Raw genomic sequence first — 21,249 nt, 5'->3', positions numbered from 1 at the left:
GCGCATGCGGTCCTTTACTGACCTGTGCTGGAAGTTGAGTGGCAGGCCACCCCCTGCCATGCCCCCCCCTGCTCTCCCTCCCTCTGTGGGGTCGTCTGATCCACCCCTATGCGCCGGCGATTCCTCTGGCCAGCATCTGAACATACGGCGACAGGGTGAGAGGATGAGCGTGCATTGCGCCTACGAAGCTCACTCTTAAAACACGAAATTCTTGCGCTGCCCTGACCGCTTCCCATCCCAACACACTGTCAGCCTGCGTGACAGGAATCCCTTCAAACATGGAAGCAGATCACTTCAAAACAAATGTTTAGATCTTCAAATTCTAATGAAAGATTTATGCATACGTTTCAAATGTTCCAGTAAACAATAACTGCGAAGACAATCAAATATAAATTCTGTCAGATGCCATTTAAAGGTAAATATATCTGTAGCAACTGCTTCTGTACTCACGGAATTTTACCTGAGGCTAAAAGAAGTCAGTTAGAAACAAATGCACACTTATTGCCATCTAATCTGGCATTTATTTTTTACACGAAAACTGTCAGGAATGTGTTTTCAATCACAACTTTTCTGTTTACAAATTAGACATACCAAGCAACACAAACTGTGTATCCCAGAATTTATTTCAAGTCAATAAAGAGCATTCCTTTCGGCCTTATTTGGTGACACTTTTGTCATTATTTACATCTAAACAAAAGAAACTTGATCTCTTAGTGGGATACCACTGACTTTTTAGATTAAAAAAAATCTCATTTTTTTCATGACAACCCCACCTTTTAGAAAGGGTCAGGAAACAGATAAATCAAAGTAAACAAAAATAAAAGGTAATCTTTTAAATTAATTGAAATTAGCAGCAAGACACATTCAAAACAAAACTAATTGCATTTTGAAAACTGAGCCTGATTAAGTCTTCAAAGTACTAATGAGGTGAAAAAAAGTAATATCCCAATCTTCATAGGCTGCCAGTGAAGCATCATCCCTCCCCCTCACCACCACCTCATTAATAGAAACTCGATTTGCGGACAGCTGCATTCGCTTACACATTATAGAAGAATTGATTGCACCCAACACACAATGAAAAGGATGAACACCAGGGAGGGAGGGAGTGAAAGAGGAGTGAATTAATTAAGAGAACCAGGTGGTCAAATGTTGGGTGGAAAATCACCAGCTAATGACACATCGGACTGTGGCCACAGTATTGTTGGTGGACGGTTGTCTATTGTTGGAAATCCTGACACTTCATTTGAAACTGATCTCATACTCCTGGAGCCACATGGCAAACAAATACAGAGTTCATCCCTCGCAGGGATGTGCCATAGGAAAACATACAAATATACAAGAACTCACAACCAGTTTTATTCCAGTACTGGAACTATAGCACTCCAATTAAGGGACCGAGTGCTCCCTAAGCTAACCTTAATTTAAAACTCATTTGCACGTTTATACTGACCCAATTTCATCTGCCAGGAGGAGCTAGGAGTGAACACAACTGGTTAGTCCCTCTTTAATTTGAGATCTTTAACATCATTAGGAATCCAACTTGTGAAGTTGACTTAGCTTCAACAGCAAAACTTTTGCATAACTTTGATCATAAAAGGATTAAAGATAAACAACCACGGTGTGATGTGTTCAAGGACTCAAAACAAAATGACGCCTCACGAAAAGTTTAAGAGCTGAGAGAAGAATTTTAGACGGCCTCTAAATAACATTTAAATTGATGTCACTTGGGTTAGTAGTGAGGAATATTTACTATTTTATAGAAGCAGCCTAAGAAATAGTGAAATTGTTTAGCATGTAACTGGTTAATGCTCAAATAAGACCAACATATAGCTTTGAAACGAAATCAGTGATAAACCAAGAATATACATTAGTAAAATCAAAATAGTTACATTTACGAACTGAAACATTCAAGTGGACCCTAAGGTGTTATGGAACAAAATGTACGTAGACGTTTTAAGTTCTGGTGCACGTTATTACTATCATGTGAATTTACACTTGATTTTACTTTTAATTCGATGTTTCGTGCAGTAACTTGAGCTAAAAATAAAAGACAGTTACAATGCGTGGAAAATGGCCCTTCGCCTGACTTACCTGGCCTGTGCTTCGTCCAGGCTTTCGTCGGTGATGGCCATTATTTGCTGTAGAATATCCCCAATGTCTTGTTGCGGTTGACCAAGGGACTGCTGTTTTCTGACCGAGTCTGGGTCACCAACATCGGGTTGCGGTAGTCCACCGAGTCCGGTGAGACCAGTTAACATCCTGGTCTGATCATCCATACTTTCAAGAAAACTCGCCGTTTTTCTCAGTCGAAGAATACACACAAATAGCTAGCCTGTTAGCTAGCCAACAAAGTATTTTCCACGACAAATCATACAACACCTATTAGCTTACCCGACAGCGAAAATGAACGGTTAGTTTAGCTAGGAGAGTTTTCATAAAACTGGTCGCACGCATACGCTTTACATTCACGCGTTTCTCCTTTTTTCCCCCCCCCAAGTCAATGAACGCGGCCAGGCTAGCGTTGGCTATCCACCGACTGAAAAGCAGCTAGGTTAGTAGCAATAGCCCAGCAGACGAGCAGCAGGGACACACATGCACGGACTGTGGGAGCTTGCCAACAGCGCCTCGCACATTTTGGGAGAGAGAGAGAGAAAAAAGGGAAACTGGAAATTACAAACACATGGAAAACAAACACGTTCTCAAGCTAAACGGACCGATTTGTGGCCGCAACTATGTAAATTCAGATCGCACCTAATGCCGGAGCGCTATGAAAACCCCAAACGGTTTGCCATTGTTGTTGATGTCACGCGAGCATATGGGATGTTCTACTGCGAGAGTGGCGTTTACCATTAAACTCACAGCAGCACAAGCTAGTGGGTGGGTAAACCAGCCAACTACTATGGTTACGGGATAATTGCTTTAATATATTAATTTTAAATTCACCAGTGCAAAATTTGCAGCCACGCATAGTACATAAAATTTATTACATGCTACAACATCTTTTAAAGGTGAGCAAAATTCTCCTTTAGAAGAACTGATGGTCCTTAATCATATTTTTTAGTACAAAAGAAGGGAATGTACTATGCAGTTGTAAAACATTGTACAACTCTAATATGCTAATTTGAGTCTGTGTAATACAAAAAATGTGAATGCATAGCCATAAACCACCTCTGCTTATTAGTTTACAAGCTATTTATGACACAAATAGGCTTTATTGAAGTTGAACTGAATTAAGAGATGCTTAAATAACAAAGTGGGCCATTTTTGGATTGCCACATCCCATTACCAAAGCTGAACATTTCATGCTTGGAATATCTTTGTGTCCCAAACCCCTTCATGAATCACACATCCACTTTGCAGAACTAAAATGTTGACAGCAGGCTGAAAACAAGTGTCCTTGTTTTTTGCAAACTGGACAGTTCTGCTGTAGTTAATCACTCAGATCAGAGGGACAGGGTTTTAAGACGAATGGTTGACTGAATGGATGTGGAGGAGAGCAGCAGACAGCCCTGCTATACAGAAAAGAGATGATGAGTGTGCATGAAGGAGCAGATCAAACGGGCTGGGGTTTATGCTGACTCTCTGAAGATCTATCTGCTACAATCTGTAGCTAATCGATCTAAAGTTAGTGACAAGAAGAAGTGAATGAACTAAAGGGAGCCTAAACAGTAAATGTTCATGTGTCATGTGTGTAGGCAAAAGCACAAGTCATACTTCAGGTTCATAGGTAGTTATTGGAAATGCTTACTGAGGGAAAATCCAACCACAGACATTTTACTCTATTGGTCCAACTTTAAGCAGTATAAAAATGTTTATGTAACACAAAATATTTGAAAATTGTTTACAAATCTAAACTATCTTTACACATTTTATGTATGAATCTTGAAACAAAGTTGTTAAGTAGGCCTAATTAGTCAGAGCAACATCTAGTAACAACTTGTAAGTTTGTCCTTTCCATAATCAATTGTCCTTGAATTTTAAGACTGAGAGGCTTTGAAAAAAGAAGATATATATCTTTATATATTTTTAGCAATTCGTTTAGAGGCTTTTTCTGTGAAACTGCTACTCATTTGGATGCCAAAGCTGCCCTCCTCTCACCCCACGAGCATCAAGCCTCATTTTCATCTAAATAAGAATCGATCTTTCCTGCTGTGCGCCATCCTCACTTACTAGCAACTCTCACGGTCACAACCCCACTTGTCTTCTCTTTGCTTATCCCTTTTCTCTCTAGTCACTCCTCTGAAAACAACCTTAAAAAGAATCCACCAGACTTCTTGCTGGTGATAAAAAAAAGCAAGAATAAATTGTATTTACTCAGCTATTACACATAAATGAAGTAAAGTGGGATGTTATCGCTGTTATCACACAGGGCCCAAATTAAGCGTGAACTTTAATGAGTGGATAGGTCGAACATAGAAATGAAGGCAACAAAGCTTTGACTGACTGGTACAATGTCAACGCTTCGTTCTGCATCACTGGACAAGCCAAGAAAGAGATGGGGGTGAGTCACTGAGGGGGGAGGGGCCTCCTCCAGAATGGTCAGGGGACACTTACAAAGTGAAATAGATGCAGCACCAAAAGTGTAAATGTGACCAAGGATGTGCCTCTTCTGAACTGTTCAGAAATTAGAGATCTGATGTTATAAAAATTCAAATCTATTCTCATTTTAATCCAATTTATTTTCAAGTCCATCAAAATATAAGAACAAACTATTAAATTTTCACAATGGTTAAGTGGTATGGGCATAGATGCAAGAGGATACATTTAGTTTTATTTTTTTTATTTTATAAAGAAAAATCTAAAAGATTAAACGATAACATTTCAGAAACATTATTGTTAATAGCTGCAAGTCTAGACAGTTTCCAATTTGTACAGGAGGGAAACCCCTTAATTAAGGCTTAAAAGAAATATGTATTTAAGACAACACCAAGCTACTCAGATTTGTGGAAAATCTGTCACTGCCACCTGCTGGTCAAATCCGTGCATTACATTTAATAGAACCCCCTAAGTATAAAACTTCAAACGCAAATTGGATTTTGCAAAAGCAGGATTATGAACAAAGATCAAGATTCCAATCCGAGTCCCACGTGGTAGTTAAAAAGGTTCTCTGGTTATGTACTTGCAGTCGACGGTGGTGCTGACATGAGATTCTTGAGGATGTCTGTTGGAAGAGCCTGGAATCCTGCTTCTTCAGCTGGTGGAGGAACAGTTATTTTTTAATAAATGATCAAAACTAATTATCAAAGTGCCAAAATGTTAACAAAAAACGATTAAAGCAGGTGGATTTGTTACCCAGTCTGCCACTGGTCTCCTTCAGCAATAAGCGAGACATCTCCTTGATGGAAAGAAGCTCCCTTACCATCTTACACTGAGTGTCCATCTGAAGAAAAACATGATAATAGTAAACATAAAAGCTTTTTTGTGTCCAAATACACCCAAAGGTTAATTGGAACATACAATCATCTCCATAGCATGTAGCATAGGTCTCTGCCTACAGAGCAGATCAAAGTAGTTTGGTTTATTTTGTATGACATGATACACAGAAGACTTAGCCACAGCTGCACTGTCTAGTGGTATGCCTGTTTTTTGCCCCTTCTCCACCATCCTGTAATGAAAAATAAGAACAATTTGGGGATAAAAATATCCACTCAAAACAATGTTTGATTTTAAACCTTACAATAACATTCATAGCATGAACATTTCACCTATTCAACTCTTCTGCTTTATTGCGGTGTTTGCTTAATAATGCCTCCCAAGACTGATTTTCCTCGTTGAGCCTAAAACAGAACACATGAGCAAATGGTTAAGAAATGAAAAAGTATATTTTATAACTCCTAAGACATCAGAAAATGATACCTGTTTGTGGCTTTCTGGACATCTTCTATAAGTCTTTTCACGTCAGTCTCACTGGAAAATGAGACAAATAAAAGCATAACCGTAAAATAACCCATCAGTCCATGCATGACACCTAGACATAACAGGCATAATAATGCAGAACCGCAACCACATAAATCATTTACCTTGTTGAACTTGAAGGAACTCTATGCGATTCATCATAAACGCTTTTAGCCAAGCCACTCCACTCTTTCTGGATGTGCTCAACTATACAAATCAGAACACATAAGGCAGATATGAATTAAATGGATTGTTTTGGTGCCAGGATTCTGAAATGCAAAAGTCCAATAAGTATGAGCCAAAAAGAAGGGCTAACCTTGTTTTTGAAAAGTTTCAATGGAGCTATTTGGTACTGTCTGGAGGGAATTCTGAGTTCTGTCTAATGCCCACTGGAAACAAAAAGAAGAAAAAAATAATAATATTAACAAAAACAGGCATTAATCATCCATTATTGCACTGAATGATCAATTTATTCAATTACAGCAGTAGAATGATTGTAAATTAAATTAAAAGTTTATTTACATTAGAAAGGTTGCCTCAAATAAAACTATCATTTTCTGTCAGACAATGATAATTTACTCATTTTTAAACTTATAAATGCATTCAAACATTTAATTTCACTTGTTTTTATAGCTAGGCCTTTGACACAGCATGAGACTCTGCTCTGCTGGTGTGTTTCACTCGATAAACCTGAATAGATTATTTCTTGTCATTGTTACTCTTACCCGATTGCCATTTCTTTACACAAAGTTAAGTTCTTTACATTTATTTACTATTTTCAAAACTGCATTAATCCCATTTATACCAAGCATGCTATTAAAAAAACCCTCTGTAATAAGTTTTATTCTTCATGTTTTTTTGGGTTGTTGATCCATTTGTTTTAGGGTTAAAGCTTCACTCGCCTTCACTGCAGCCTCCAACAGTTTCTCAAGCCTCTCTTCTTGGGACAGGGATGTACTGATGCTTTTGCTCAAAGCTACACAAAGATCAAATGGCGTGGTTTAATTTAGATTAAAAAGTTCCTCAGAAATGCAATATTTCTGCAGAACATCAGGGTAACTTTAAAATCTAAACATCATAACATCTCACCCTGGAGTGGGTTTGGAGGGGCAGGCAGAGAACGTCGACTTATGGTGGCTCTCCTCCAGGATTTCCTCTGGCTAGGAACTGATGGTTCTCCATCATTTTCTGTGTGGACATCTTGTTTGTTCCTCTCTGACTGTTCCTCTCCGGCATCTGTCGTTTGCGTTGTAAGTGATGGGGAGTCGGCGCGGGGAGATTTGATTGGAGGAGCTGAGCAGTAGCTTTCCGAGGATCTTTTTGATGTTTGCTTAATGACCTTGTATACAGTAAAAAGATAAAAGGATTATTGTTTATTAGGTCAGGCAAAGAACTACTCCCAAGTACCTAAATTGTTCTAGCTTACTTAATGTCAAATATATTACCTCTTTCGGGCTGTAATTTACTCCAAAACCTGGAGAACTGTGACATATTTTTGGAAAATAAAGATACCATTAGTAACTTGTGTCGATTTTGAGATACAGTGCAAGTATAAAAATGCATAGTTGAGCACAGACACATCTGTGTTTAGTCACGTCAATGTTTCGGGTTATATTCGGGCTAACAGAAAATCAGTTACGTTAAACATGTTTACCTACTATTATCTGATGTTATTATTATATTTAACACAAATGTTCGCAGGAGAAATCTTTCAAAAAATGAATACAGACCCATCTTGAGTGCCACAGGCTTCCTTTTCCGCCATTTTAACTTCAAATAGTTTCTCAACGCGCGCGCCCATGAAGCCAAACCCCTCGATGCTGCTTAGAACGCCGGGAAATGTAGTCTGATCAGTGAAGCATCCACATTGTGTTCGTATAAAGTTTTGTGTAAAAAAAAATGCAATTTTTACATACATTTTTTAAATCAACATATAAATTCAAATTATATAAGTATTTATATATGTGTTGAAAATACATTGATTTTTTTTAACAAGTACAAGACAAAATAAAGGCCTAGCAGTGCATTTGGGATGAAGTCTACATGTACTTCCCAACTAAATCAAACTCAAGAAATGGGTAGAAATGAACAAGAGCCTTCATCAAATTGCACATTAGCTGTAATTTTTTAAACAAATCATCCTAAATACAAATGTTTTTTTAAAACTGTAGTAGCATAATAGGATTAAAAACAAAAGTTAATTACACAACTTAACTGTATTCTAACTTTATCTCCATGGGTAATTATACAACAATCTAAGAGCTGTCCCTTTCCAAGTCCAAAGTTTTGGATTTTTAAGGTGAAATGTAATAAATTAAAAAACATTTCAATGATCAGGTTTATCTTGAATGTGTTATGTGTGTAGTACTCAGTAGGCAACTTCAAATAATTGTATTAAAATGCTTTGCAATAAAACTTTAGTTGTCCTTCACAGATCTACAGAAAAGTATTTTCAATATCATGTTGTAGTTTCGTTGATCTGCTTAAATCCTTAATCTTCCTTTATTATAAATTTTGTAAAACTAATGTCTTGGCAATACATTGAAACCTTTGTTTTTACTTGAATTATGCCTAACAACTCTCTTTAAACCAATTTCAAGCCTCATGCATCACATAGATTATATGGGTCATAATTACTCTCAATTTAAACCTAATCTTATCTTAAAACGAAATTAAAAATGAACTTGCAACAAAACATTCAACAAAAGACCACATTTTGTTTAAGTCTTTATGAGTTTGTCATAGATCTTTTTGTACTTTTTACAAAATTAAGGAGAGAAAAAGAAATCCAAAACACTATTGCAATTCTCTTGGAGAATGCCACTTTTTTGTGCCGGTTGCTTCATAGCTTGGCTGGCACAATCTCACACCCCATTCAATACTGCTGTCTTCATGGCCTTTTGTAGAAACAGGGAAAAACAGATAGAGGGCAAAACATGGCAAAATATAGAAAATAAGTTATTAAAGAAACATTTGGAAAAATCAGACAGAGATTTAGTGTAAGTACATACACACAGAGGATTAATGATGAGCAGAGCAGAATGAAGGAAAAGACAAGCAGAGTGAACAGCACTAAATGCCATGACAGTCTCAGCTGACTTGTATATAAAAACAGCCATTATCATTTTCCCCTTCTAAAGTTATCTCTCCCTTTACAGTTTGGTTGATGAGAGCAGCATTTGCTGTTGGCACTGAGTTCAAGAAGGCAGCCTGAGCGTTCCTTTGCCCAGCAGGAATTGAAGGATGCGGTCTACAAGGAGAGCTGCAACAAAGTCCACCACCAGTACTTGGGCAATAGTTAATTTGAACTGCAGGAAAGGAAAAAAAGAAAGCAAGTTAATTTAGCGTATATTGTTTACAATGACAAGAATATTACAGCAAAGTTACACATGATTAGACAATGTTATCTCACCTCAGCTGGAATATCTACAAGAGCAAATTGTTCGTTGAACTCAGGGGATGAACCAGTAAGAAGAGCAACAATTGCTAAACCCGACAAGGCAATACTCCACAGTAGAGGTCGATTTTCACTGAGAGATTCCATGAACGGGTGACCCTATCAGATGTAAAAGATTTGTAAGTCTCGTCTGTATACTGCAATCACTGAACACATTATATCCAACAGTGGTTTTTTGCAAAAAGTACCTTGTAGTTAATGGCAAAGGTGGCCATCTGCATGGCCATTGACATTATGTATACAGTGCTGTTAATGAGACTGGGTTCAAACTCTTTATACAGATCTACAAACTGTTCTTCTCTGCAAGAAAGAAAGATGACAGAAAATGTTATAATGAAATCACATGAGGTTATAAAAATAAAAAAACATTATTTATGCTTGTAAACTGTAATTTACAAACTAAACGGCAAATGCTTTTTACATTATTAAAGCCGCAAAAACGTCAAAATCCAAATGAACCAGTTTATTGTTCAAGAATTTGTTGCTGTTTTCATTTTATATAATTTGATATATTCATGTAAACAATTAAAGGACAATATTTTCTGCCACTTATTAAAAGGTTTGATAGTACTAGTTGGACATCGGGGTTTTTTTGTTGCTTTTTCTGTCTTCTTTAAGCTTACCTGGGTGGACTTCTGCTTTGTGCCTCTTTGTAAAGGTAGACAAGACTACAAAAGTGAACGGCAAACTGCAGCAGCACAGTCAACACTGTATACAGATTGAAGATGTTTGGTAAGGGTCGCTCTCGGGAAAGAGTTTTGAGTGGCTGCATAAACGAGATACAGAAGATTTTTAAGTTCCTCCCAACAACAACACAGATCTAAATGTTTCGATTGACATAAATGTAAGATTTAGAGAAAAAGCTGAAAACAAAATCAATTTGAGAGAGGACCTGTTAAAAAGTAATGTCTCACCTTTGATCTAGAGATGAAGAGGAAGCATCCCGCCAAGAGCAGACCTTGAAGAGTAGCCTGGAAATCACTGAACTTAACGCCTTCGAGGTAGAGAACAGACTGACTGTAAGCCAACACCAGAGCATTGAGAGCAAGGATCTTGAACATCTGGAGTGTTGTAACCAGAGTGCATCGGCCTTGCTTTATCACATGGCAGACTGGGTATAGTTGAAAAGGAATAGATAGAAATGTCAATAATAGCTAACGGCTTCATATATAAATCAAACAACGTTGAAAACTGAAATGACAAATGTGCGACTTACTGCACTGTATGGAGGAAAGTTTTGAAGTAAAGGGGGCAGCAATGGAGGCATCACCCAATTTTACTACTTGTACTTGATCTTCTTCAAGTTCTCGTAGGACTTGGTTGATTTTTTCCTGGTGAATTAAAAAAAAAAACTTTCTGAGAGAGAGAACTTTAACAGAAACCAGAATGCTGTTTGCTATGGCTTTATAATTTTAAAAAGAACTATTACTGGTACTACCTTTTGTGCTGCAAGCTGCTCCTCTCTGTGAGCCATCACTCTTTGTTTAGATGCCCTAGAGCTGAGTTTGGTTCCTGAACCCATGACAGGTAAAGATCTAGATTCTGAAGTAGAGACCTCTTTGCCTCTGGACTGTTTCTTTCTTTCCGGCATGCGTTCTGGGGCATTGGCTAAAAGAGCAACGCCTGCGGAAAAGACAAAGCCATCCCCCCTGGAATTCAGTCACAGCCTTTAAATGCTTTCAGTTGCAGCAGCCGACAAGTCTTACCAATGTGTGCGTGTTTAAGAGCTCCCACATCATTTGTGCCATCTCCACACATAAGTGTAACATATCCCATCCCTTTCAGACTGGTGATCACAAACTCCTAAAAGACATCAAACTAATGTTAGCCTCACAAAGATTTGAAGTTAAGTAGGGGGGTTGCATTTTTCAAAAGTATATCCAGCTTCAAAACACCCATCCAACTGTGTTTTTTCCAATTACTTCTCAAACAAAATACCATCTGATTAAATGATGTTCCTCTTGGCTAAACCTTTAGAATATATAGCTTACATTCCGTATCTACTTTGTCTGATTTCATTATGAACAAATAAGATTTTACTCTAGTTAAAATTATAGCTAGAGGTGTCCAATTATATGTGCTCTGAGAAAAGTAACTAGTGATGAAAAAACAAATCAAACTCTTTCATACAACTGAATCTCTAGAACCTACCTTCTGCTTTGGACTGACACGGGCAAATACTTGTATATGTGGTAACAAGTTGTGGAGAAGCCTGGGGTCACAGCTTAACCTGACCAGCCCCTCCCCTGTTACACACAAGTCAAACTGATGCACAAATGAGGAGACCGAAGGAGGGGGCAGAGGTATACACACAGTGCCGTCGATCGACTCCCACTGCCATTCACCTGCAAAAAATACATAAAAGTGATGCATTACTCAGGTCTTTATCCATGCGCTCTTCAACAGTTCCTAACACTTTGCATAGAGTTAGTGGTAGTACACTGTTTTCATGGTAACCTTTCAAAGTAAAGAAATATCACTTTAAATAAGAATAACCAATACTATGCATTTAATCAGAACATAATTTAGAGTTTACAAAGTTCCTTTGGTTTATTTTAGAATGTAAGCATTTGTTGAGAAATAAGTTCAGTTAAAATCGTGAACTTCGGGATATGTTCAGAACATTTTATCTTTCCCAATTACTCCAGGAGTCAGCTATGACACAGACTGCCTCACACTCATTCATTCATCTTCTTAACCGTTTATTCCCTTTCGGGGTCACAGGGTTGCCGGAGCCTATCCCGGCTACTTGGGCGTAGGGATACCCTGGACTGGTCGCCAGTCTGTCGCAGGGTAGAATATCCTCAATCACACATCCATTCACTCTCACACTCACACCTATGGACAATTTAGAGTTGCCAATCAACCTATGTAGCATGTTTTTGGACGGTGGGAGGAAGCCGGAGATCCCGGAGAAAACCCACGCATGCCTCACACTAATGGATTCAATATGGCTCTTTGTATTGACAAACTGTGTTTGGTTGAATCAAATGGGACTTTCTAATAAAGCTAAATATTTCCATTCCTCTTCATGTGTTTGAAGGACGTTGTTCTTGAGTTCTTGTGGTTTGTGCAGAGGAAAAACTGGAAGGTTAGTATTTGCTGCCATTTTTGTGGAGAGAGTGGATTCAAATATACTTGAATCTTAGCAATTCTAACAAAAAATGAAAAAAAACTTTTTTCCTTTCAGCCCGTATAATTTAATACATCCCTAACAACGATGTATATAAGTGAAAACCACAGCTCTTTGGAGCATTACACCACCTAAACTGGAAGGTGTCGATTGTTTTTATCAACTTCAATCTTTGCACATTTCTTTTTTCCTGAAGACAGATGAACTTGAGAAGGATTTGAGATCTCGTTCTACATTTTTTCTCATTTCACTGCATTATAATTTATCCATTATTAAACAATAATATTTCCAAAAGCTCTGGGGTATAAAACTAACGAAAGCTCTGCTTTTACAGACGTGGTTACATGTGCTAATTACACGGTAATTAAGAGCATCTGTTTGGAAACACCAAACCATTTTGGAAATACTAGAAGAAACAGCAATGTAGAATTTAGTTTATCACATGCTAGATATAAATTAGGACTCCATTTGTTAAAAAATGATTAAACTTTACAGTTTTCCCACATTTATCACGGGAGTTACGCTCTAGGTTAAATCTGCGAAGTAGGCTTACAGATGTTTTAAGGCTGAAAAACCACTCACTAACATTAACATTTAACATTAACATAACGTTAACATTTTTAAACTTTTATCCTTAGTTCTCAAAGATCTAGTTGTGATGGAAGATTCTCGCAAATTTGGAGAGATGCATGAATCTTTGATAAATGACAATATAAACTAAGTCTTAAGAGAGGGCCTTGTTTGTTTTTAAAGTCATTGCAGTTTTCTGAAGTAATGTCTGACCATGGTTGGTGCTTGGCTGCAAGATCAGAGTGTGCTCTTTCTGGATAAAGTGGAGCTCTCTGGCAACATGGCAGGCGGTTAAAGGATTATCTCCTGTGATCATAACGACCTGAAAGTAGAAAATGAAGATAACCCCACATTTTAGAATAATTAAGCAGTATATGAGTATATTTAAAAGATTTTGCATTTTCAACTTGTGAGCTTACACGATGAGACGCTTCTTGGATTTCTTTGATGACAGCCTTACTGTCACTCTTAAGAGGACAAGAAACAACCATGAAACCAGCAAAGTGGAGATTGCATTCCAGAGCATCCCGACTGATCTCCCTGACCTGCGTGATCCAAAAAGATTTAGTTCAGCTTCCAGCACATATTTTCACAGAAAAATATCATGTCTGGCAGCTTTGAAGAAGTTAAATATGAACCTGCTGATGACTAAGGTGTCCAATGTCTTTGTAACCCAGGGCCAGCACTCTGGCCCCTTCACGAGACATTTCCCTGTGAACTTCATCATAACTTGCTGGGCATTCTGAAAACTACAGTCAGATGTGTTAACATCTATGAAAATCGGCTAAAAGACATAAATGTGTGTTTGAAAACAGTACCATTGCTTTAAGTGTCTCTGGAGCCCCCTTAACAGTTGAGATATAGCAGAGCTCAGTGGAGCCCAGCTTCTCATACGAGGCCAGGACAGACATCCTTTTTAAAGCACTGGCAAAATGGAAACGCTGGTGGATTTTAAGTCCCTGAGTTTTGATGCCTCGTGGAAACACCTTTTCATCTGGTTAGAGACAAGAGTTAACAGAATAGCTAATGTAACTTTGCACATTTCAAAATAAAATGCAGCATTTATAGCACAAGAGGTAAGGCACGGGTACTTTACTGCTGCGCTAATAACAAAAGTATTATTGGGCTTAATGTAATATAGCAGAAGTATAATTACATTAAGCACAATAACTGCTATTTTTTATTTTAATGATCACTCATTTAATGTTTTATGTAATACACTTTGAATTGTCTTTACAAATAAATCTGTCGTGCCTAGGCACATGTAAATACTTGGGGAATTTGATTCGTAAAGTAACATCAATAGATTTTCTGTTTGCTTGTAATATACCTTTAGTAAGGGTCCAGTCCGCAGCAGTAAGCATGGCCTTTTCAAGTGGATCTCCAACCAGCTGTCCATCATCCAACGTAACCAGTGAGTGACAAGTGGCCACAACCCGATGGGTCTCCACGGGGATATCTGAGACAGGCATCACCTCCTTTCCCTCTCTGTCATTAATATACACACATCAACAAATATAGTCCAGATTGCACAAATACAAAATTTAAACCATAAAACAGCATCCCATGTTTATTTTTTACAAATTCATAGTGAAAGAGCGAGAAGCCAATGCAGGATTTACCTGAGGCCTGCTACACCTCGTACCACCAGACTGTCACTGGTCAGTGTTCCTGTTTTGTCAAAACAGCAAATCTCGACTTTCCCAGCAAATGGTATCCTGAAGGGTTCTGTGCAGAAGACATCTAAGCAAAGGCGGAAAAACAATGAAAAAAAAAGTATCCCATTACCAAATCTGTACAATTAGCTGCCATCTTCATACAAAAATTATTTATATTAGAGCAGGATAGAAACAGAGCTTTGTAGAAATATATCTACTTACAAAGTTTGGCCAAGGCAATAAGAGATGTATTAACTGCCAACGAAAGCTCTATAGGAAGTTCTGGTGGAACCACTGAAGTGAGTATAAGTGTACACTCGAGAAACAGTTTGTATCGGTTCCTGGTGAGGTCCTTTGTCCCTGAAAGAGTTCACATAAAACAGCCTTCTAAGATTCTAAGAACTTACTTCGTAACTCTTTGACGCAAAGTATTCCTCCTACATTAAATGTACTAAAGCAGACCATTTTAATAAATCAATTTTGTACACCTCACCTTCTACCCACACGTAACCAGCAGCAGCAATGGCAAACACAAGGAGGAAAAGGATAAAGATAAAAGTTTCCAGGTTGTTTGCAGTCACTCTCTTCACGCCGAATAGAATGGTCCTTAACAATTTACCCTGTGGACAAATTTTCAAAACATTCATCGAAAATTTGTTCAAATATGCTTTCATTACTATTACTAAAAGCAGCATTTTAAATACTTGATAATCAAATAAGAAAAAATCCTAAATGTTTAGAAAACATTCTTACCTGTGAGGTATAAAATCCAGTTCGTAGCACATAGGCCACACAGCCATTGTCTACAGCTGTATACAATTAAAAGGATTTGGGAGAATTAGTCTTGGCGTGAAATAATGAGCTGCACATGAACAAAGTCTGGAAATAAACATGTCTAAAAAAGAAAAAGACGTATGGCCCTCACGTTTCAGTCCAGCGCTAGTCTTCAAAGGAGGGCTGTGTTGAACTACTTTTGTCCCACCAGAGATGACATGGAGGCGAGAGTCTCCTTGCAGGTCCAGAATTCGCTCTGGGTCCAAGTCTTCCACGGGCTCCTTCATAAAATATATTGTCGATGAAATATTGCAATGGCCAACAAGGGGACATTGTATCTATACCATACAGTGTAATGTCAGATGTGACTTATGTTAGTTTCTAACTTTCATTTGTGGCACAGATTCTCCTGTCAACATGGCCTCATCCACAATACAACGACCTCTAAGCAGCAGCACATCACATGGTACCAAATTGTCCTGAGGCGATCGTCCTACAAAGATAAGAAAGAGCATACTAAAATGGCAAAAGTGAAGATATTTGTGTGTCAGAGGTCATGAAAACTGTACATGGACAAGTACCTATTGAGACAATGTCTCCTGGAACTAATTCATCACTTGAAATTGGTCTCCACTTCCTGTTACGATACACCTGCAAGAGAAATGTGAGCTTCATGGCATGCTTAATAAAAACAGAAATGCACCACTAAGATATGATATGACCACCATCACCTAGCATTCCTGCCTTATTGTGTCAATTCAAGCATTACACCATTGCAAAAACTAAAGGGCGTTAGCAGTGGGGCTCCTCGTGACTGCTGGGATTACTTGTCAGGGGAGAGTATGGGTCACTTTGAAGCAACATGGCTGACAGATGGATGGACCTGGAGTGGCTGAGACATACTTTTGCTTTTCCTGACCTAGAGAGAACTGGGGATGCACTCTGAACCCAGATCAGACTCACTTCATGTCATTATTTCATTTCAAGCTTTTAGATAGAAAATATTCGTTCAACATTTTATATTTCTTTTGTAGAGATCACTTTTGTTTGACAAAAGAGTGCCAGCAAAAACAAACGGAAAGATGCATAAGACTGTGATGAGAGCAACCATGTTGTTGGTTTGGAGACAGTGGCTGGAGATGTGGAAGTTTTCTTTGGGAGTGACGAGGATGAACAGGATCAGGGATGAACACGTCATGTTGGATGTTTTGGAGATAAACGCAGATTGAAATGGTCACCAAAAGAAGTAAAACGATGCTAAGGTTAGAGTTAACAGAAAAGAGGCTTTAAGAGAGAGGTTGCGGATTTAGTCAAGAAGGACATGAGGGTGGTTGGTGAGGAAAATGCATAGGATAGAGTTAGAAGGAGGCAACCCCTACAGGAAGCAGTTGAAATAAAACATTTGCTTCTCATCATCATTGCAATGTTTGCACTAATTTGTATGCATTTGAGGTCCTTGACAAATTGTCCCTTACAATTTACCACAAAAATAATAAAGAACTAATAAAATAAGTAGGAAATGTGATCTAGCCTACCTGGATCATGTAGGGTTTGTTTCCCATGCGTCTGATCTCTGACATATTCCTCATTTGCTGCTGAACCAGCGAGGCCTCAAACGCCACCAGCATGAACAGTGTAAAAACACTGTAATACCAGTATTCATCCAGACACCAAAGCCCAACGCAGAACACCTGAATAAAGGTAGATAAAACACAGTTCATGTAATCCAAATAGTTTTAAAACTTACCATATACTATAAAGCCAAGAAAATTCAAACAAGAACACATACCTGGAAAACAAAAAATGGTGCTGTTGCCCTCTCCTTAAATAGCTCTAGAAAATCTGGAACTACCATCTCTGCTCGATTGGTGCCATATTGCTTCTCTGCTGCTCTTAGGTCTGCCTCCTCCTGGTACCCACGCCATGATTGAAAGTAACCCATTGGATTGCAGATGGGAAATGCAATTGGTAGGAAGCATTTCTTCTCTTTGCTGTCAAAAATGTAGCGGATTTTTTGAAACTCAAAAGCTAAAAGATTTTCTCCATTCTCATCCTGTTGGTTAGAAAAGTACAGATTGTTGATTTAAAAAGAAAAACAACAAGAATGTATTACAAATGGACATAAACACAAGTTTGAGGAATATATAAAAATCAATGTTCTTAAAATGTTAATCTCATACAACTTTCTTATAAATCCAAATATATTTGGAAATGTTTCCAAAGTAAACATATATACGGCCAAACCTGCTCTCTCTGTAGTGCAACAAGTTCCGCAGAACCATTGTTGGGAGTGGGAACAACCTTTGCCAGTGTAGCTTTGTCAGCATCTGGCTCCTGTAATGACAAAAGCACAGTTATACCCATTTTAAATATTCTATAAAAATACAATCTTTTATTGAAGTTTTAAATGTTCCAATCCACCATACAATAGTTAATGTTTTTCCTCAAAATGTGTCTGTTTACATGAATGGGTGATGGGTGCATTTTTTTATGTAAATGGGTCATTGTACATAAGAAAAGGACATTATGGCCTCCTTCCACAATATTCTAAACTAGGAAAACTTACAATAATTACAAAAATAAAATAAATTGAATAAATAACAATTCTATTCCAATCAAAAACTGTAAATAACAAACACTAGGTTCTTATAGCTTACACTTAGTTGAAAAGAGATTTATTCAAATCTCTTTTGAGATATGATATAGTGTGAGATCCCATAACTTTCCCTTCATCTAAGTTTACAATTTTTAAATATGTAAAAAAAACTTACATAACTCTAAACGTTTTAAAGAAAATGTAAATGTATAGCTTTATTTGTGTTTTTGATACCCAGCACTAACAAACATATGTGTACGTTTCTGCCATGACTTAAACTTTGTGATGTACCAGGATCCCATGTATTGACAGCTTTATGGATTTATTGATAAACATCTAAGATTTAAGTGCAATGAACATAAATCGTCAAAGATGCTTTGACGAAGCAAGAAGATTTATGTCTTCTTGCTTCTTTCAAAGAAAGGAAGCAAGAAGACATTTGGTTTGAGTACTCTAACAGAATACTTAAATCTTCAACATTTTACTTTAATGCAAAAAGGAAAAAAAACATGGAATACTAATAAACTAGGCTTGTTACAACTCTTTTGGGAAATATCATACAGTTTTTGTATGTTAACCATGTTTACCTTGGAACAAGTAAGCCAACAGTGCGCATGCACGGACCAATAACCAGACAGTGCCGTTAGAACGTGCGCGATCCCGATGGCGGCTAACGCAAGGAGGCCTGCCTCCGGATATTCAGAGGCTCCATACACCCCTAACCATACGTATAGCCAGCTTGGGTAGAGAAGAACCAGGAAGGGTAGAATTGTGCCATGTAGCAGTCTGGGTCTCCGTCTGTAGAGCGTCACTGAGCTCACCAGCTCGTCACTTGTAACGCTGTCATGCTGGTTGTGGTAAACAGAGGGGGCCATTTGCAGCTCACCCGGTCTTCGTATTCCGTCTGCGGCCATTCTGTCGTCCTTCTTCGCGTCATTCATTGTACCCTCCTTGCGCCTTTGGCCCCCTCTATCACCCACCGTACCGCCGTTTTACCCTACACGGTAAAATAGATTTTGCACCCAGAACAGCAAGCAATAGTGCCTTCAGACTCCGTTTACAGAGTCGCCCGTTCTCCAACCGTTGCTTCCGCATACGTCAACACGTACGGACACGTAATTATACTTTCTCCATCTTTTCTTTTTTTTCCACCTCCTTGCGCCAAAAAATGAACAATAACGTTCCTACGTATGAAATACTACTTAATTATTTATACTGTATCAATGTGATGCATATGTTTTTCTGCTTAGGTTGGGTGATCGAGGATCTAGTTCTTTAACATAAGTGTCGTCACTAAATGGGAGTGGCCAAAATCGGTGACAGAGAAGAACGTGAACCAATAAGATCAAAGAATCTGATCACGTGCGCTCTTCCAATCAGACACAGGCGTGTGTAGCGTAGTTGCTGGACGTGGGTCCTTCTTGGTGTAACCTCTGTTGCCCAGCTATTTTTCAAAATGTAAGATACATATTTATAGATCTGTTTTGTGTAAATATAAGATAGATTAAGTGCAAATAAATATGTTATTCTCTGAAGAAATACCTTTTAATATATTTTATATTTGCAAGTCAGATTGTGTCACTACTACTGTTGACATTCGCGATTACCGGTTTCCCTTCAGGCAAGCTGCTATGGATATATCGGCCAAGTATTGCCAAAAAGAACTGGAATCATATGGATCCTGTGTATCCTCCAACCCGTCCACATGGCAACAAAAATGCCACGAACTGAAGATGAAAGTTGCACATTGTACAGCATCACAGTAAGAGTCACTAGTCTGTTTTCGTTTTAAACGTCTGTGACACTTCTGCAAACTCAAACTAATGTTAAATCATATTTGCTTTCAACTTGTGTAAAGCCCAGTGATACAGAAGATCAAGCGGGACTGTTCCAAGGAGTTTGTGGAATTTGATAAATGTCTCAGAGAAAACCAGAGCACACCTACATCCTGCACGTCACATGTAGCACGCTTTGTGGGTTGTGCAGAAACTGTGGACCTCAGCAAAGTGGGTGAGTTCTTACTAGAATACACAGAGAGGATTTTTACTTGGGGAGGCAAAGATGGGCCACAGAGTTATTGTGAGGGTACATTGGTGAATTTGAAGTTGCCAGGTTGTGCAATGCAAATGCTCAATGTATAACTTTTACCAATGTAAAGATTTACTGTTAATCAAGAATAAAAAAAATTAACTAAAATTATCAACACATTTAATTTCCTTTTGGCTGCTGATGCTAAATAACAACTGCAAACTTTCTTAGGTGTGAAAAGCTCATAGACACTGCCGGTCTGTAACTGTAAAAAGTAACTTAATTTTTTTTAAAAGTTAATGTTTAACATTTGTGTATTACTGCTGTATGACAGTAGTAAAGACATTTACTGATTTAGAAGAAAAGTCTACCTATAGATCTCTCAAAAATAAATGCCTTTAGTATGAGTATATCTGAGCAGCAGCAGTTTTTTTTTTTTTTTTTTGGCATTTATACCTTTATGGTGGTAGTAGTCGCTGACGGACTTCACAACCACAAATAGAACATGCAGGGTTTTCTTAAGGCTGGTCAATGTAGTCATGACGATGACTACATTGTCTGACTAGTCTGTTCACATCTCTAAAACATATCAATGCTTGTTTATGGTGTAGTAACATATACAGTTTCCAATTTTGGTGTATTAACTACAGTTTATTTGTTACATGATCTTATATGAGCTATATAGGAATGGTCTGCTTTTTAAAATGACATGATTAGCAAGATCACAAACGGGAAGAACCTTTATTTATTATTTTTGAGAGATGTTTTTTCATGAATCTTCTCTTCTCCTCCTTATAGAAACAAATCCAGCATCGTCATCAACATAAGACCCATCAGTGAACATCATGTCAACACCTTTGTTTGCTCCACAACATAGATGAGTTGGTATAATATATCTCCCAACATGTACCTACTTGTTATTGGGTTAAACATTTGAAAGCAATGTTTTAAAATAGCCGATTTCCACTTTAAACCCAATTGTTTTGCTTTTGTCATCTTTAACTATTTTCATGAATGAGTGTTCAGATTTAGATTAAAAACTTTGACTAACAATGCGCTTTGGAAAGCGTTTTTCATTTAATTGATATTAGATGTCTATTATTCATGTGCAGTCATGATCTGGTTTTGTTTTCTGTTT

General features: G+C 37.9%; 3 protein-coding genes across 6 annotated transcripts in view; all 3 read right to left on the bottom strand.

Moving 5' to 3' along the window:
- pbx4 (pre-B-cell leukemia transcription factor 4) overlaps positions 1–2,838 on the bottom strand; it is a 32,036-nt gene extending 29,198 nt beyond the window's left edge. For 2 of the 4 annotated variants that reach the window (XM_020705235.3, XM_011478077.4), the window contains exons 1-2: positions 2,092–2,829; positions 23–136 (exon numbers count right to left, since the gene is read on the bottom strand). In XM_020705235.3, the coding sequence (XP_020560894.1) occupies positions 23–136; positions 2,092–2,276 (299 nt within the window). In that variant the 5' untranslated portion in view covers positions 2,277–2,829. Of the gene's footprint in view, positions 1–22; positions 137–2,091 lie in introns of all 4 variants that reach the window. The other 2 variants (XM_020705236.3, XM_011478078.4) reach the window with 1 other exon arrangement.
- Positions 2,839–4,763: 1,925 nt separating this feature from the next.
- Positions 4,764–7,745, bottom strand: dsn1 (DSN1 component of MIS12 kinetochore complex). Its single transcript, XM_004071365.5, has 11 exons — positions 7,626–7,745; positions 7,341–7,377; positions 6,985–7,234; positions 6,798–6,871; positions 6,212–6,284; positions 6,021–6,102; positions 5,857–5,907; positions 5,706–5,777; positions 5,458–5,605; positions 5,293–5,380; positions 4,764–5,194 (listed from the first exon to the last, which is right to left on the bottom strand). Exons 1-11 carry the CDS (start codon positions 7,694–7,696, stop codon positions 5,112–5,114), a joined length of 1,029 nt encoding a protein of 342 aa, XP_004071413.2. The 5' UTR covers positions 7,697–7,745; the 3' UTR covers positions 4,764–5,111.
- Positions 7,746–8,609: 864 nt separating this feature from the next.
- Positions 8,610–19,351, bottom strand: atp13a1 (ATPase 13A1). Its single transcript, XM_004071366.3, has 25 exons — positions 18,671–19,351; positions 17,732–17,821; positions 17,277–17,540; positions 17,023–17,178; positions 16,069–16,138; positions 15,874–15,980; positions 15,639–15,768; positions 15,467–15,522; positions 15,207–15,333; positions 14,936–15,073; positions 14,678–14,798; positions 14,386–14,543; positions 13,874–14,049; positions 13,694–13,804; positions 13,475–13,600; positions 13,269–13,377; positions 11,504–11,697; positions 11,059–11,155; positions 10,791–10,975; positions 10,569–10,683; positions 10,267–10,463; positions 9,976–10,118; positions 9,541–9,652; positions 9,308–9,451; positions 8,610–9,203 (listed from the first exon to the last, which is right to left on the bottom strand). Exons 1-25 carry the CDS (start codon positions 19,022–19,024, stop codon positions 9,093–9,095), a joined length of 3,591 nt encoding a protein of 1,196 aa, XP_004071414.1. The 5' UTR covers positions 19,025–19,351; the 3' UTR covers positions 8,610–9,092.
- Positions 19,352–21,249: the final 1,898 nt, after the last annotated feature.

Source organism: Oryzias latipes, chromosome 8 (assembly GCF_053564925.1).
Source record: "Oryzias latipes strain Hd-rR chromosome 8, Olatipes_Hd-rR_3.1".
Taxonomy (NCBI): domain Eukaryota; kingdom Metazoa; phylum Chordata; class Actinopteri; order Beloniformes; family Adrianichthyidae; genus Oryzias; species Oryzias latipes.
Note: the sequence above shows the minus strand (reverse complement) of the source record. Positions and strands in the feature narration are given on the sequence as shown.